The following is an 18,062-nucleotide window of genomic DNA, read 5'->3' as shown; positions in this document are numbered from 1 at the left end:
GTGTTGTGACGCTGTCCCTCTCTTGTCTCTCCCAGAGTCTGAAGGAAGGCCTGACCGTGCAAGAACGCTTGAAGCTCTTTGAATCCAGGGACTTGAAGAAAGACTAGTTCTCCCCCTTCAGCTTGAACACCTCCCAGCTTGCGATCGCACGGCACGAGCACCGCGTGTTCCTAGTTCCTTATGATCCTCTGTGCTGTTGTTCGTCTCGATGCTCCCGATCGGACTGAGTGCGGCTGGCGGTTCTTCCCGCCCCTGGCACCTTGATTCCACAGCTCCTTTCCCCGCATCGCGAGATGCTTCAGAGACTCTGCGAGGGAGAGGAGGGGATGGAGTTCTGCCCCCTTTGGCTCCTTCCTTCACTGTAAACCATTACACTAAGTGTCAGTATTAAGGCTCAGCAGCCTGTCGATAAGCTAGCTCTGTCATACCGACTGCTTTGGTTTAGAATGGCCTGGCTGGCATAGGCCAGACCCAGCGCTACAGCTGTTTGAGTGACCCCGGTGCTCAGTCACACACCGTGAGCCTGTCCTCTGAGCTTGCGTTCCTTGCACCTCCGGGGAAAAGCCTGTGGTCAAAACGTCAGGAAAGGCAGGTCCGTTTGTGTCGGAAGCAGCCCCATCCGTCAGGTGTGTGCTTGGGTCACAGCACCAACAGCCCGCCAGCTGCCGGAGAAAAATGAGGGGAGTCTGCTGGGAGCGTGGCCAGGGTTTGGGCTCCGTTCTCCCAACCCACAGCCCCAGCAGGCCTCGGCCTTGGCTTGTTTTCAGGCTGTTACAGCCAGAGCGTTACAGATGTTCGTTAAATGCAGATTTCAACAAAACCTGCCCCGAAGGCCCATTTCCTGTCTTCCTATCATGCCCGTGCCCTGATTAATGTGCTTCCAGGGACCGAGCTGCAGGGCCTGTCTACCCAAATCCATCCCAGCTACAGCCAGCCCCCTCCAGCCACTCTCCCCTTCTTCCCATCAACCACTGGGTGTGAGAGCTTCCCTGCCCGTTCTGAGGGGGGAAGACAGAGCCCGCGCTAGCTGCGAACACACACAGCTCAGTCCAAAGGCAGCTCCCTGATTTCAGCTCCTCTCACCAGCCAACAGCTCCGGTTTTAATACTTTTATCTATGGCTACATTTTACTTTTCAAAGCTCTTCTCCAAAGTACGAGTCTCAGAACTCGCCTGTTCTCCAGACCACCCATATTGCACCTTCCCAGGACAGCTTCCTGCCTGCTCCCAGCTCCTGAATGAGGATCACTCTTAAAAGTCCATTTAGCAACACTGCGCAGCAAGAGACCACTGGAGTGAAGTAAAAGTGAGTGAGGGAATTGCGGGAACCCAGCGGTGGAGGTGCAGCATTAAACCAGTGTAGCTTGGCAAAGGCGGGGGGAGAGAGTATCTCTCGTCCTGTAGGTCCTCGCTCATCTCCGCAGTGGCTACGGCCGTGCTAGCAACAGCAAGCACATACTTTCTCCCCTGTACGCCTCCTTGCTTCTGTACCCTGCATCACTGATTGACAAGACAACTCCTGCCTCAACTCTGAGACTAGGGCCTGTTCCAACACGAGCAGTTTCTAACTGAGCTTGGCTATCTAGTGTGGACAGGCCTAAATCACATTGGACTGTGCCCTTGACTCTGTAGGGAGCCAGGCTACTGCCTCTCTCAAATTGTGTCTAAACATGGCTCCTTGCTAGCTGTGCTTGTTTGGCCAGCTTGGTTAAGGGGTAGTGCCCCTCATTAGCGCTGCCCAGCACTCTGATGCCCTTTGCCCCAGGAATGCTCAGTGTAGTCTGGAAGGCTTGTGCAGAGTGGCGGCCATGCCTGACCCTGGTAGCATGCCAGGCCAATGGGGGAGTTTCTAGCCTGCTTTGACAATGGTTGGACAATCCACCTGACTTTCCTTTGTGACTGTGGAACCACTGGCTAAAGCAGGTTTGAAACTCATTTCTGGTCTCTCCTGTCGGCCACCCATGTTGCCTCGGTCCCCAAGGATCTCCCGCCTTGCCAAGATGGCTGCCGCCAGCTTGGGACTTGGTGATTCTCGGCAGTCCTCTTAGCTCTGCCTTCCTGGTGAGAGGAGCTGCTTGTGTCCCCCACAGATACCCAAAAAGCACATTGAGTTCTCAGCTTAGTTGGTGGCTGGGGGCTGTTTAAATAAGTCCCATCACCTCCCCAACCCTGCTCTCAAATTTCACCCAGAGCCGCATTGCTGAAACCCCTCACTAGTGACTGTATTGGTGATGCTAAGTAATGGGTCCCCCCAACCTCCAGTGGCCATGGCAGTGGCCTGCCTTCCAGCCGAGGAGGCCTAAATGTGACTCCCTCCCTCAGTGTTCTTTAATCAGCCAGAGGGGACGCTGTTTAGTCAGAGGAAGCATTCCCTCCCTGCCCCAAATTCTGACCCACTCTGCAGGGCCTGAGCATGTTACTGGTAGATTCTGCTCATTCTGTTCTTGGAAGATGTCAAAGCTCTCTGCCTGATTCAGCTTCTGCTTATCCCTGTAGCTCCATTGGCTTCAATGTGGTTCCTCATTCTCACCACCATGAGATCAAAACCAGGCCCAGGATGAACACTTGAGGGCCAAACTCCGATGGAGCTGGGGAAGGGGTGACTTCAGTGGGAGCTACAAGCAGCCAAGGGCAATGTGGTCTTTGGGTTGAACTCTGGAGCCCCACAAGCTCTGAGGGGACATGTCTCGCAGGCCAGTGGGGATGTTGGTGCTGTGACACAGGTTGCATCTGGCTCTAGATACTGCCAGGGGAGGGGTTGCTCACCTGCTGTGTTCCCTATACCATGGGGCCCTCCACATGCAGACCCAGCTTGCTCCGTCCTTGACCTTTCCTGGTCTTCTCACATCAGCAACCACCAGAAGAGAACATCCCTTTGTTCTTATGCTCCATCCCCGCCTGGTTGGGGGTGGAGGGTGTCTGCCCTCTGCTAGCTTTCCAACCCTGAATTCTCCGCTCAGATGGTGGAGCCTATGGGACACAGGCATGGGTAGCATGAAGTCCTTCAGCGTTGGGATTTCTCCTCCCTCACCTCACAAGAGTCCACTTGAATGTGACATTTCCAAGGAGAACACACCCCAGCCTGTGCTCCCTTGGAGTCTGGTGAGGGCTTCTTACTCCTAAATCATCTGAGCAAGGTGTGTTCTGTTCTCCTGTTGGAAAAGCCACTTCTCTCTCTCTCTCTCTCTCTCTCTCCCCCCCTTCGGCCATCTGGGCTCCGAGCTTCTTGCTACCCAACGAGCTAATTGCTGCTGCTTTGTTCGCTTCTTTGGGTTATGATCAGTTACTTTAAGGGTGAGAAGTGAAGGTCACACGCCTTTTCTCCATTTCGAGTTGTATGCCAGGGAGATGGAGGCTACAGGATGGTGCTGTAGATACCCATGGTCTGATGCCCTTTGTGGTACAGTTTCATTGCACTGAGCCTCAAAGAGATCCTGAGAGTGATGCTCCCAGGGGGTTGAAGCCACCTTTTTTCTGCTGTGCACTTCCCCAATCCAGCCACTCTTCTCTTGAGGCTCAGTCTCTCTCTGCTTGGACCAGGAATTCTCAGTGAGTTTTTGGGATCTCTTTTTTTTTTTTTTTTTTTTACCTCTGCATCTATCCAGATCCTGATTTCATAATGGTAGAGGAGGAAGTGTAACCACACAGATGTAGATATCCTTAGGATGATGCTGTGCAGAGCTGGCTTGGAGGAAGGGTTGCAGCATGCTGGTGGACAGCTTGGTGGTGTTTTTGGCCATGCATATGGCGGAGGTGGAGAGGGGAAACTGTGGTTGAAGTGGGGCCTGTCTTTTCCATCTTTTGACCCAGATGGTGTACATGGGTGAGGACATGGGGAAAGGCACTGTGGTATGTTTTCAAAGTGGAAGCACTTAGATAGTAGCTAGTACAAAAGGAGAGCAGGGAGAGAAGCGTGTAAAGCAGTGGAATAGCAAGCCACGTAATAAGAGGTGGTATTGAAGAAATGGTAGATCCAGTGGGTTGGTCTGAACAGCTTTCTGCTTGTGCTCTAGTCCCAGAATTATCCTGTACAGGGTCCCAAGGACTGAGGCAGAGAAGAAAACTGCTTAGAGGAAGAGAATCTTTTATTTGATGGGTTTCTTAGCCCATTATCCTTTCTCATGTGCACATACCCCAAGCGAAAGACTGTAATTAGGGAAGCTTTGAATAGCCCATGTCAATTTCTTCTCTTGAGGAGATGTGCATAGTCCTATGAAAGTCCTGGGACCTGGCTATGATGGATGAGACACTGCCAGTAAAAGACTTAGGCAAGATGTTTGTTCAAGCTAGCTGGTATTTTTTCTTTAAGGCTGGTATATCTTTATTTCCTACCTTACTGCAAACTCGTCATCCTGTGACCTCCATCTTCCTGGGTCAGTGGATCAGCTTAAAAGGATTTGCTTCAAGGTGTGCCAGGACTAATGGATCAGCAGAATCTGAACTTGTGGGAACGGATCTGTCAGTGAAGGTTTGCGACAGGGGATCTTCGGATGATGCATCTTGGCCCACTTTTCTGGACCTACATACTGCCCTTAAAAGCTAACTAGACATGCAGTTTCACTGGGATGAAATGGAGCCACAGATACCAGCTGTAGCCAAAACAAAAATCCAGTGTTGCAAGAAATGAGCTCCTCTGGGGAGGACATAAACACCGTGCATGGAGGGGTGATTGGGACCACCCTTTGGTGTATATTTTTTAAAGCTTCTAAGAACCTCTAACCGGCCAAATAAGTGTTTGTTTTGCTGAACTTGTTCTAAAATATTATTTAACACCTAAACAAAGGGTCTCGTACAAACATTTGTTATATACTGTCCCTTGTAAGAGCAGGTGCGTTCTGAAGCAGACACATCTCCAAAGAGGGACTGAAGCTTTGTTTTTAATGTTTTTCTGCTGTGCACAAGGTATGCGCTCTAAAGTCAGTTGTTCAGGGGGGCAGAAGAGCAGCTGGCTCTGTGCCCATCTGTGCAGCTTCTCCATCCCATCAGACTGCCGCGCTCCCAACTGGAATAAACATTGCAATAACTGAGACTTCCAGAGGTCAAGAACAAAAAGCTGAGGCGCAAGCACGCACTTCTGTTCTCTCTGATGTGCTGGCAGAGGCCTCATTGCTGTTTTGATGGGCACCTACCTGAGCTGGGAGGAGCCGTCGTCGAAGTATTAGGCAGTGTGTTCACCTCTACTCCACCCCCAGTAAACACAGAGATCTACCACAGGTAAAAAAAACTCTTAGCTGAGTGCAAGGTTCTGTGGTTCACCCCAGTTCTGCCTTCTGCTTCAGGCTTCATCTTTCTCCATGAGGCTAGAAATCCGTGTTTCTCAGATTGAACTGAGGAGGAGGGTGGGGGGCATAGCAAGAGAACCCAGCCCCTTTGCCCAAGACACTTTCTGATTCCATCTGCATCTTCCTGTGTGTGTGTATGTAAGAGAGAGAGAAACAGCAGAGGATTTTCCAATTCACTTTTCCTCCGGCTGTGTTCCAGGCACCCTTCATACACGACAGGGCAAATTGGCATGGTAGCTGTCTCGCTTGCAGTGCTCCTGAAGGGAACAGTATATACAGTGTGTGAATACATATATATTGCAAGCAGCTGCATTTTATAAAGTCCTACACTATGAAAAGTACGAGAATGTGAGGTCTAATAAAACCAAGTTCAAAATAGCCGTAGAAACGTATAAACTTTCTAATTGCTTCCAAAGTTTTGTCTTTTGTGGAGAATTTTTCAGCCATTTTTTTTCTTTCTGGAAACAATTAGATTTAAGTCCTTTTTAACTGTGATTTCCCCTCCCCCCCCCATATCCATCTAAGAGGGGGAGCAATTTTTTTTCCCCATTTGCTTCAAAAGCAGAATTTGTGCTGATGTGCAAAACACAACAAGGCTATTTTTCTGTAACCGGTTGAATGGAGTGCATTTAAGCAGTCCTAAGCATTGTAAAATGTGTCACTTTTGTAACGACTATATACTTGATTGGAATTCCACTAGACCTTTGCATTTTTGTGGTTCATATACAGTACTTAGTTTGTTGTGAACACTTAAGCACATGCACGCTCAGTGTAGCTTGCCTTTACTTTGTAATTTTTTCCATTTTTTAAAAAAAAAAGCTTTGTTATTCTCTTTAAAATAATTTAAAACCTGTATAGTATTCAAAGCACGCAATGTAAATATTTATTACTCAGAAGTTAGCGGAGGGTTTTTGTGTGTGTGTGACTAAGTTCTGTTTTTTGGGTTTTTTTTTTTTTTAATCTTGTTCTAATACAGATGTCCCTTTTGGGATTGGAAGAGATTTGAGTGTAAGATGCTGAACCTACCCTGTGTTCTCTTATTAGAATGTTTTTTGATGACTGTTATAAATATCTTTTAAAATTCTCTGACCTGTACCTTTAGCTTTGAAGATACCTGTCCAAAGAATGTGTCCAGTCTGTTTGAGAACTGTTAATCCTAAAGCGCTATAAATTGTTTTTTCCATTGAGAATTCAGTAATCTTGTATTTGATAGTGGCATTAACACCCTGTGAATGTGCAAAATTGCTATCTATATATAGAAGTAGTAACTACTGTGTGACTAGAGCATACACAGATATCCTTGCACGATAACTTAGGACTGTTGCAGTGAGTGAACTAAGGTTCCAGGATCCTAGTGTATAATTGTCTAACTCACTTATGCATCAGCATTGAAACTACTCTGTAAGGCTACATGGAATTTACAAGGGAACGATCTCCTAGCTGTGCAGTTACATATTGTACAACAGCATGGAAGTTTACTGTAACTTACAATGATATGTAAGTAACTGTTTAAAATATAACTTTCAATACATCGTAGTTACTACTGAGTTGCACTTATGATGTGATCCCTACCACTGTAATACAGAGCATTTCTTAAAAGTGGCTGCAGAAATATTGTTGTGTGACTGGGGAAGGACACTGAAGAGACACGAGGGCTGAAAACAAAGCTGTCAGCTCTAGTGGTTTAACTTGCCGCAGCCTGCACTTTAAGAGACTACTAGAGGAGAATGAGGGGGCAGCAGGCATTAGCAGAAACCTGACTAGCCTTTGAATTGGTACCAACAGCACTAACCCTCCTGGCCACTGACATTAGTTTAGTGCAATCACAAGCAATTCTTTCATCACCCTTCCTGTCTACCTACACCATGAACGTGTGCTGGATGGGGCAGGAACACTGACTCTTTGCTCTAATCTAGAGAGCAAATTATGTTGCAAAATACTGAAGACTTTGACTTGTAGCAAATAGATGAGGATTTAGTCTTTGATACACATTCACCCTTTTGGGACCTGGAGTTTTGGGTTGACTTGAGATTTTAAACTTTGAGGGTGGGGGGCAACAGAGGGAAACTATGTATTTGAATGATAACTGTGAAGTGGCAATAGACACCCTCACTTCACACCACCAACCCCATCAGAATTGAGGGACTGCCTTAGCTCTGTCCTGTGCATGCCTTCAATCAGCGGCCCCAGTCCAGGGAGATGAGTTCCCGACTCAAATGCGCACACCTTCCACTACCAGCTGAGTTGCAAGAGCTTCAGTCCCTGGTGGAGATGGAAATAGAAATCATGATTAGTTGTGGTTTATGGTGAACACCCAAGAGTCAACCACAACATCTCCAGTTCCTGTGATGATGCAAGACAGAGAGAGCCACCTGTCCAACCTGCAACCTGACTGCATGGTGTTAATGGCAGCAGATCAAACCTAGAAGATTGTGTAACTTACTTCCTGGGTTGCTACTGTGGTGGTGAGAGACTTGTGCATCCGCCTCAGAACTAGCACAAAACAGGGGTGGTGACCAGGGAGAAGTGGCAGCTGTGTTCCATCAGGCTGCAGGTCTGAATGGTGTGCATAAGGGGACGGTTCCACACACCTCACCCAGCAATGGAGTGATGTGTCAGACCTGATCCATTTCCTCTTGCAAAGGTGAATGCACACGCCTTTTGAGGCCCCTGTGATACTGAGTATGAGTGGAATCTTTTTTCTCTCCCCCCCACCCCTTTGCTTTTATTTCAGTGCTTTAAAAAAAAAGCCGCTACTCACTGTAATAGAAGCATCACTTTGGTCACAATATTTATTCCTTACAAATCTTGTGTGACATGCTAGGTTCCCATGGATGTAGCTGATAATTTTTATTTTGTAAATATAATTACTTAACTTTACATAAACTATATCGTAATAAACTATTTTTGCACCACCCTTTGCAGGCTGTGTAGTGAGGTGCTTGTTTGGACATGGTCATCTACATGGAAAGGAGATGCAGGCTTTCGAGTTAGCCACTTACTACAGTCCTACCACCATCTACATTTTCTTTAATAGATACCCATTGCTGTTCAAAGCATTGTGAAGCTAATACTCCTGACTGTTGTGGTGGAGAACTGCCGACAGTTGGTACAGCGTGGATATCGGCAGTGGCAGATTCCTTCCAGACCTTTGCCAGTGTACCCTAGCCTGCTCTAGAGGGACCAAACTAAGAGTAAGTGGGTAGACCAGGGATTGGCAACCTTTGGCACACGGCTCACCAGGGTAAGCACCCTGGCGGGCCGGGCTAGTTTGTTTACCCGCCGTGGCCGCAGTTTTGGCTGATTGCGGCTCCCACTGGCCGCGGTTCGCTGCTCCAAGCCAATGGAGGCTGCGGGAAGTGACGCGGGCCGAGGGATGTGCTGGCCGCCCTTCCCGCAGCCCCCATTGGCCTGGAGCAGCAAACCACGGCCAGTGGGCACCATGATCAGCCGAACCTGCGGACGCAGCAGGTAAACAAACCGGCCCGGCCCACCACAGTGCTTACCCTGGCGGGACGTGTGCCAAAGGTTGCCAATCCCTGGGGTAGACTAATCTCTTTTTGCTTTTACTGGTTGGGGCCTCTGGCCTAAGGCTTACCATAAATGGCAAATGAGGATTTTGTGGTGTTCTTAATAGTGCTAATCACTATACTTATTATAACAGGACATTGGCAACACACTAGTGGGACTTTTAGCCACAGAGGCTTCCAGCACTTCACCTATTTTCCAAAGATTAAGGCATTTTTAACCAGACATGGGGAAACAGACAACCCATGAACTTGTAAGAGTCTGTATCAAAATTCACTCACTTTGTGCCCCAAATTTAACCTACCTTAAAGTATGAGGGGAAGGTTAATTTTCCAGAATATTCAGAATATCTAATTATATTTGCTGACAATACCACAGCTCTTAAGCTCTATTCTGAATGTTATTTTCTGTTAATTACTGGTACAGTAGTAAAGCTCTGAAGCCCAATCTAAACTGAAGTGTGGTAAGTGTGGAATAACAGTTAACTGTGAGACATAAAAATAGACACAGTAACTTGAAGAGCCAAGAAGAAAAGAGGGAAACAAGAACGAGTCAAACACCACAGCTTGAACTGTATGTGATAAAGGCTGTTACTAGGACTGCAAGATTTGATGCTTTACAAACTTTACGCTGCAGTTAGTTTTACAATCAAACCCTCATTATAGCACTGTGGCATAAGGACATGAACCCTCTTACATTCCAGCTCCCTGTTTCAAGTGTATAGGCTGATATGTCTAAAACAAATCGGTGTGTGCTGTTCTTATTCTAGGTCAACACCACAAGAGCTCTCATTAAGAGCCAAGGATGTAATGAGTATGGAAACTGAACTAGACTCTTAACCCAAGGGGAGAATCAGGTACATTAAGCAGGGGAGAGCGTACACCTGCATGGGCATAACAGCTTGTTGCCTGTCACAGCATCTTCAAGAGCCGTAACCTGCTTTCCGCTAGACATGAAATGGCTTTGTTTTCAGGAAGTCAAGAATCTACCCTGATCTCTGAATTTCGTTTAGGAGACTGCCACCATAAATGGAGGAGGGAGGCAGATGATTTTAAAAGCCTATAGGGACATGACGACACCTAGTATCCGCAAGAAAATGCAGGGGAGGCTTGCACAGGGGAGAACTTGCCCCAGCTAGAAAACTGCCAATCTATCCCAAAGATTCAAATGGGAATAGTGGTGTCCTATATTCTCTAGTGCCAAGCCACATTGGGCAATTGATATGGATGGGGTTACGCTGCTTTTCTTGTATAGGAACAGAGCAAGTAGCCTGTCCCTTACGTGCACTGGGGTTTCCTTTTGCAGCTCCTTTCCCTGAGAGGCAGCAACTCCGCTACAGTCAGTTTCTCAACACTTTGCACTCCAAGTATTTCTCTCACACTACTGGGCTGTTACGATGGCCAGCCTGGACTTGTTTTTCTGCAGATTGCCATATCTACTCTCCGGCCCCACCAGGGCACTTTTTCTAGGATTCTATTATGCTGCAGCTACTGAGAAAGTGAACAGACTAGAGGGAGGCTAATCAACATTCAAAATAAATGTTAAAATTCCTGACTTCTCAATCAAGTTTTCCATAACAAACCTTGTCTTACGTATTTTAAAGGTTAAATGTCTAATACACTTTCCACTCCTAATAAAGTAACATACCCAGTTCAGTCCACGTGTGAATTATAGCTTTGAGCAGAGCCCCCTTACCCAATTCTTTTAGAACTAGTGACGAGGAAGATTTGCACTCTCATACTGCCATGCATGAAATAAACAAGTACTTTCCCAGCAAGGATCAGCCATACCAGAAATAGTATATCATTCTGTAATGTCACTAGGGGTAACCAGTAAGTGGCTATTTCACTGTCAAAATATCCAGTACTCTTCAAATTTCCAAACTTTGCCTTCTTCCAGTGCACGGCGGTGGCCATTATCTTTCGAGCTCCAGCACTACAGCTGGCCCTTCTACTACACAACCACTTACCAAGGAGTTTAGAGTGATGCACTTTCATTTAGTACAGTGAGGTTTTCACTGAAAAGTACAGAACTCTTCACCCTTGTATGATGCTATAGTCTTTGTAGCTATAACAAAATTAAATGACAAATAGCATTTTTCTAGCAAGTGTCTTTGTAAGGACCCTTCCAGCTCCAAAAAGCTGCTGTCATTTCTGTTCCTTTTCAGTGGGGAAAAATTTGTAATTAGCTGGATTGTACTCTTCCCAAATCCTTTCAAACTCTGCCAGGAATGGCTCCACATACTCCGCATCCTCCACAATCAGCACGTTCTCACGGTTGTTCTGGATAGCTTGAGTGGTCCAGTTGAGGGAACCAGTGATGAGCACCTTTTTGTCTACAATAGCAAATTTGTGATGCATGTAGCCACTCTCCTGGTCATGACGCACCTGAATCCCTGCAAAATGAGAACCTTTTCAATGCTTCCTCTTCAAGGTAAAAAGCTTTCTTATGACCAAAAGCTACCCTGCAAAGTGTCCTAAGAGACTGGCTCAGAACCTGATGCCCTTAACTAAAAAAAAAAAAAAAAATCAACAAGAGTGTTTGATGCCATTCCTCACCACACCAACAGGAGAGGGAAACACTGAGCCCTGTGGTCATCTTGCCACATGTCTGTCCCTTGTGACAATAGGTGTTTGCTTCTCTATTAACAGTCTGCAAGGACAGGGAGCTTGGCTAAGCTTGTTCCAGTGTACCTGCCTCTTCTAACAGGCCACAGGGGAGACCAGGTGGATGGCTCATAGGGGTCCAGGGGGCTGCACCTGAGCAATCACCCTCTTCTTTAATGTGGAAGATCACCTAGCTCCTAGTTTCCACTCTGTATGCATCCGAAGAAGTGGGCTGTAGTCCACGAAAGCTTATGCTCTAATAAATTTGTTAGTCTCTAAGGTGCCACAAGTACTCCTGTTCTTTCTAGCTCCTCCCATCTTCCTCAGGGCTGAGCCGGGCTCCCCCAATGTCTCCCCCAGCTGCCCTGTGTCAGTCTTTCCCCTGGCACCTACACCATCCCCATAGCTGCTCCCTACAGTGCCTCCATGGGGGTCCTAGCTCCTTCAGCCCCCACCTACTCCCTGCGCTGTTCCTTGGCTTCCCTTCCGCCTTCTCCATCCCTGACCTGCTTCGCTTCCCTTCCCTCCCTCACTTCTGTCCCTGGCCCCCTCATCCTCCCGCCCCCACCCCTCCTGCCCTGACCTCCATCTTCTCTTCCACCCCCACCCCTCTTTTTCTCCCCTCCCCCACCTCATCTTCCCTGCCCCTCCCCCCATCCTGCCCGCTCCTCCCCCGCCTCGCCCCTCACCCGCCTGCCGCAGGCGGCCGATCTGCGAGCCGGTGAGCACCATGTAGTCGGAGTCGGTGACGAGGCGCACGCGCACGCCCCGGCGGTGCAGCAGCTGCACGGCGCGGCCCAGCTGCGGGCTGGAGAAGGCGAAGAGGCAGAGCTCCAGGGAGCGGCGCGCCGAGAGCAGGCGGCGCAGCAGGCGGGCGAGCGGGCTGTCGCCGTGCGGCAGCGGGCAGAGGCAGGGCGCGGGGCCCGGCTCGCCCAGCAGCGCCGCGGTGCAGGTGACCGGCGACGGGAAGAAAAGCACCTCGCGCCGCGGGGCCCGGCGCCGCCGCCGCCGCCACCATCGGCGCACCAGCAGCGCCAGCGCCTCCAGCGCCAGCCCGAGCCCCAGGGCCGCGCCGCCCGCCCAGCGCCATGGCAACGCCTCGAGGCCCGGCCACATGGCTCGCGCGCCCGCTCCGGACCACGTGCCGGGGTCACGTGGGCCGCGCAGGGGCGCGGCCTCGGTGGCGCGAGGATCCGCGTACGCGAAGTCGGCGGGTCACGTGCCAAAGCTGGCGGTGGGGGGAGGAAGGGGTTTGCCGCGCATGTGCGAGTCCAACTGGCTGAACTCATAGCGACGGATCCCAGCTCAGCCCTCCCCCCACACCCCTTCCCGGGCGCGCGCGCGCGCTGCCCAGGCCCAACTGCCGCGAGGCACTCTCTGCCCGCGCGCCCCGCCTCAGCGTCTCGCTCTCCTGCGGGGGCGGGGCTAGCTAAGGGGGACAGTTTGGGGGAGGGGCATGTTCACTGCCATTGTTACACCAAACCATGGTACAATTACACTAGAGTACAGGGCCAAAGAGGAGGGGGGGGGTGGGGGGGGTCAGATAAGTAGCACCTCTGATCTCTGGGCCTGTAACTTATAATCACTTGAAATCTATCTCTGGAGTTAATAAATCTGTTTTCTATTTTACCTAAAACCGTGCTTAGAGACTCTCAGCTCAAGGGTTGTTGCACATCCACTAGCCGTTGTTGGCCTGGCAGACTCATTAATGAGCAGGCACGGTCCTAGGGAGTCTTGAGCAGGATAAGATAGTCTCTTTCTGGGGGGATTTGCTGGTGCCGCTCTCTGTGTAAGGTATGAGTGGCTCTGGGAGCATTCATGCAATTTAGCTGAGTGTGGGGTTTCCACATGCTGGTGGCTGAGTGATCACAGCACCTGGAGGGGTTTGCTGCTGGTCACTGGTATCACATTGTGAGAAATGGCCCAGGCTGGAGTGTTAAGGGTGCACAGCGGTCCCACAGTTCCAGGTTTTACCCTGGGGAATCCCGTCACAGGTGCCTAAGTCCCTTGGACCAGCAGGTCTCAACCAAGGTTCTGCATCCCCCAGGCCAGTTTCATAGAATCATAGAATCATAGAATATCAGAGTTGGAAGGGACCTCAAGAGGTCATCTAGTCCAACCCCCTGCTCAAAGCAGGACCAATTCCCAGCTAAATCATCCCAGCCAGGGCTTTGTCAAGCCGGGCCTTAAAAACCTCCAAGGAAGGAGACTCTACCACCTCCCTAGGTAACGCATTCCAGTGTTTCACCACCCTCCTAGTGAAATAGTTTTTCCTGATATCCAACCTGGACCTCCCCCACTGCAACTTGAGACCATTGCTCCTTGTTCTGTCATCTGCCACCACTGAGAACAGCCGAGCTCCATCCTCTTTGGAACCCCCCTTCAGGTAGTTGAAGGCTGCTATCAAATCCCCCCTCATTCTTCTCTTCTGGAGACTAAACAATCCCAGTTCTCTCAGCCTCTCCTCATAAGTCATGTGCTCCAGACCCCTAATCATTTTTGTTGCCCTCCGCTGGACTCTTTCCAATTTTTCCACATCCTTCTTGTAGTGTGGGGACCAAAACTGGACACAGTATTCCAGATGAGGCCTCACCAATGTCGAATAAAGGGGAACGATCACGTTCCTCGATCTGCTGGCAATGCCCCTACTTATACAGCCCAAAATGCCGTTAGCCTTCTTGGCAACAAGAGCACACTGTTGACTCATATCCAGCTTCTCGTCCACTGTGACCCCTAGGTCCTTTTCAGCAGAACTGCTACCTAGCCATTCGGTCCCTAGTCTGTAGCAGTGCATGGGATTCTTCCGTCCTAAGTGCAAGACTCTGCACTTGTCCTTGTTGAACCTCATCAGGTTTTTTTCTGCCCAATCCTCTAATTTGTCTAGGTCCCTCTGTATCCGATCCCTACCCTCTAGTGTATCTACCACGCCTCCTAGTTTAGTGTCATCTGCAAACTTGCTGAGAGTGCAGTCCACACCATCCTCCAGATCATTAATAAAGATATTAAACAAAACCGGCCCCAGGACCGACCCTTGGGGCACTCCACTTGAAACCGGCTGCCAACTAGACATGGAGCCATTGATCACTACCCGTTGAGCCCGACGATCTAGCCAGCTTTCTATCCACCTTACAGTCCATTCATCCAGCCCATACTTCTTTAACTTGGTGGCAAGAATACTGTGGGAGACCGTATCAAAAGCTTTGCTAAAGTCAAGAAATAACACATCCACTGCTTTCCCCTCATCCACAGAGCCAGTTATCTCATCATAGAAGGCAATTAGGTTAGTCAGGCACGACTTCCCCTTCGTGAATCCATGCTGACTGTTCCTGATCACTTTCCTCTCCTCTAAATGTTTCATAATTGATTCCTTGAGGACCTGCTCCATGATTTTTCCAGGGACTGAGGTGAGGCTGACTGGCCTGTAGTTCCCCGGATCCTCCTCCTTCCCTTTTTTAAAGATGGGCACTACATTAGCCTTTTTCCAGTCATCTGGGACCTCCCCCGATCGCCATGAGTTTTCAAAAATAATGGCTAATGGCTCTGCAATCTCACCCACCAACTCTTTTAGCACCCTCGGATGCAGCGCATCCGGCCCCATGGACTTGTGCACGTCCAGTTTTTCTAAATAGTCCCGAACCACTTCTTTCTCCACAGAGGGTTGGTCACCTTCTCCCCATGCTGTACTGCCCAGTGCAGCAATCTGGGAGCTGACCTTGTGCGTGAAGACAGAGGCAAAAAAATCATTGAGTACATTAGCTTTTTCCACATCCTCTGTCACTAGGTTGCCTCCCTCATTCAGTAAGGGGCCCACACTTTCCTTGATTTTCTTCTTGTTGCTAACATACCTGAAGAAACCCTTCTTGTTACTCTTAACATCTCTTGCTAACTGCAACTCCAAGTGTGATTTGGCCTTCCTGATTTCACTCCTGCACGCCTGAGCAATATTTTTATACTCCTCCCTGGTCATTTGTCCAATCTTCCACTTCTTATAAGCCTCTTTTTTGCATTTAAGATCAGCAAGGATTTCACTGTTTAGCCAAGCTGGTCGCCTGCCATATTTACTATTCTTTCTACACATCGGGATGGTTTGTTCCTGCAACCTCAATAAGGATTCTTTAAAATACAGCCAGCTCTCCTGGACCCCTTTGCCCTTCATGTTGTTTTCCCAGGGGATCCTGCCCATCTGTTCCCTGAGGGAGTCAAAGTCTGCTTTTCTGAAGTCCAGGGTCCGTATTCTGCTGCTCTCCTTTCTTCCTTGTGTCAGGATCCTGAACTCGACCATCTCATGGTCACTGCCTCCCAGGTTCCCATCCACTTTTGCTTCCCCTACTAGTTCTTCCCTGTTTGTGAGCAGCAGGTCAAGAAAAGCTTTGCCCCTAGTTGGTTCCTCCAGCACTTGCACCAGGAAATTGTCCCCTACACTTTCCAAAAATTTCCTGGATTGCCTGTGCACCGCTGTATTGCTCTCCCAGCAGATATCAGGGTGATTAAAGTCTCCCATGAGAACCAGGGCCTGTGATCTAGCAATTTCTGCTAGTTGCCAGAAGAAAGCCTCGTCCACCTCATCCCCCTGGTCTGGTGGTCTATAGCAGACTCCAACCACGACATCACCCTTGTTGCTCCCACTTCTCAACTTTATCCAGAGACTCTCAGGTTTTTCTGCAGTATCATACCGGAGCTCTGAGCAGTCATACTCCTCTCTTACATACAACGCAACTCCCCCACCTTTTCTGCCCTGCCTGTCCTTCCTGAACAGTTTATATCCATCCAGTTTCGGGGGTCTGTGAATGCGTGGGTGGAGTTGGGAGGGGTGTTGTCCCTCCAAACTGCAGTGCCAGACTGGGACAGTCCTGGGGCAGCTCCACAGCCCCCATTTCCTCCACTTCCCCCTCCTAAGGCCCTGCCCGGGCCATGTTTGAAGGTGGGAAGCTGGAACCAGGTAATGCAGGGTGATTGCTCTTCTAGCTGGTGGCTTGGAGTGGACAACCACGGTGCTCCCTCATCTCCTCCTGCTGGTACCCAGCTCCCTTTGACAGCACAGCCAATAAGAGCCACCCTGGGCGGGTGGACCTGGCTCCAGGGCTGGCAGAGCCCTCGGAGACCAGTGACCGCAGCCCTCCTGGCCCAACCTCTCTCCCTGAGCTACCCCACTGCCCACACATAGGCCCTACTTCAGTGGTCCACAAACTTTTGAGGGTTGTGTTCCTCCCTTACCATGCCCCCTGCCCTCCCCCTGGAGCCAGGGCTGGGAGTGAGGCCACAGCTCAGGGGGGACAGGGGGGGGAAACATGGCCGGGGTAAGGAAGCTGGGGGGTGCGTCTGGGGCTGGTGACCAGGGTCTGAGGCTGGGGTTGGGGCCGGGAGCAGAGCTGCAGCCAGGCTGCAGTGAGGGCCAGCAGATAGGTCCCTGGCCGGGTGTGGAGCCAAGCCACGGCTGGGGGCAAGGCCGGAGCAGAGCTGGGGGTGGGGCAGGGCTGGGTGGCAGTTCCTCCCCGCTAGGGTTGCCAGGACTCCAGTGTTCAACCATAACGCCCAGGTCAAAAAGGGACCCTGGCAGCTCCCGTCGGAACTGCTGTCCGGACCAGTAAAAGTCCGGTCGGCAGCACAGCCTGGGCCCAGGACTAAGGCAGGCTCCCTACCTGCCTAGGCTCCACGCTACTCCCGGACGTGGCCACCAGGTTCCTGTGGTCCCTAGGCACTGGCACAGCAAGGGAGGTGCCACACGCTGCTCCCACCCCTAGTGCCGCCTCTGCAGCTCCCATTGGCCAGGTACTGCGACCGATGGGAGCTGTGGGGGGGGCGGGGTTGCCTGCGGATGTGAAGGCAGCACACACTGTGCATAGCTGCCTGCCCGCCTATGCACCTAGAGGCCACTGGGACTGGCATCCGCTTCCTTGGAGGTGCAGTGAGTGCCGCCAGGACTCTTCACCCCTTCCCTCATCCCAACCCCCCTGCCCCAGCCCGGAGTCCCCTCCCGCAACCTGAACTCCCTCCCAGAGCCTACACCCCCCCTCCAACACTAGAACCCCCTGCCCCAGCCCCCTCCTGCACCCCAAATCCTTCATCCCCAGAGCCCCCCACCCCAGCCCGGTGAAAGTGAGTGAGGGTGGGGAAGAACAAGCTATGGACGGAGGGGGGATGGGGCCTCAAAGAAGGGGCCGGAGTGTTTGGTTTTGAGTGATTAGAAAGGTGGCACCCTATACACCACCCTCCATAGGGGCTGGCCTGGGCGCACTGGGCCCCCACCCCCCGTGACCATACCTCCTCGTGCCCCCCCATGGGGGCAGAAGAACGCCTCAGAGTTTGGGTACCTCGATCTCGTTACTCCCCTCCCTGCAACCTGAGCTACTCCCCTGGCCTGCACACAGCCCCAGTTCAGTGGTCCCCAAACTTTTGAGGGTTGTGCCCCCCCCTACTTTCTGTGCCCCCCACCCCATCTCCCCAGAGCCATGGCCCAGACTAGGGCCACGGCTCCGAGAGGTGGGGGGGGGAGGGAACAGGACGTGGACAACACCAAGGGATCCCCGGCTGCGGCTGCAGTTGGAGGTAGGGCTGGGGCCAGGAGCAGGACTGGGGAGGGGAGGGGGGAAAGCGCTGCGACCAGGGACAATGGCTGGAGGCAGTGCAGCTGGGGGCAGGGCTAGAGC

The 18,062-nt window shown here is 50.8% G+C and overlaps 2 protein-coding genes across 10 annotated transcripts in view; one reads left to right on the top strand and one right to left on the bottom strand.

Annotated features, from left to right (window-relative positions):
- MPRIP (myosin phosphatase Rho interacting protein) overlaps positions 1 to 8,198 on the top strand; it is a 171,336-nt gene extending 163,138 nt beyond the window's left edge. For all 9 annotated transcript variants that reach the window (XM_034784567.1, XM_034784562.1, XM_034784563.1 and 6 more), the window contains one exon: positions 36 to 8,198. In XM_034784567.1, coding sequence (XP_034640458.1) covers positions 36 to 107 — 72 coding nt within the window. In that variant the 3' untranslated portion in view covers positions 108 to 8,198. The remainder of the gene's footprint in view (positions 1 to 35) is intronic.
- A 594-nt stretch (positions 8,199 to 8,792) lies between these two features.
- On the bottom strand, positions 8,793 to 12,531 carry PLD6 (phospholipase D family member 6). The gene is made up of 2 exons (XM_034783624.1): positions 12,105 to 12,531; positions 8,793 to 11,204 (listed from the first exon to the last, which is right to left on the bottom strand). Exons 1-2 carry the CDS (start codon positions 12,529 to 12,531, stop codon positions 10,957 to 10,959), a joined length of 675 nt encoding a protein of 224 aa, XP_034639515.1. The 3' UTR covers positions 8,793 to 10,956.
- Between the last annotated feature and the right edge of the window lie 5,531 nt (positions 12,532 to 18,062).

Source organism: Trachemys scripta, chromosome 10, assembly GCF_013100865.1.
Source record: "Trachemys scripta elegans isolate TJP31775 chromosome 10, CAS_Tse_1.0, whole genome shotgun sequence".
In the NCBI taxonomy this organism is placed as follows: domain Eukaryota; kingdom Metazoa; phylum Chordata; order Testudines; family Emydidae; genus Trachemys; species Trachemys scripta.
Note: the sequence above shows the minus strand (reverse complement) of the source record. Positions and strands in the feature narration are given on the sequence as shown.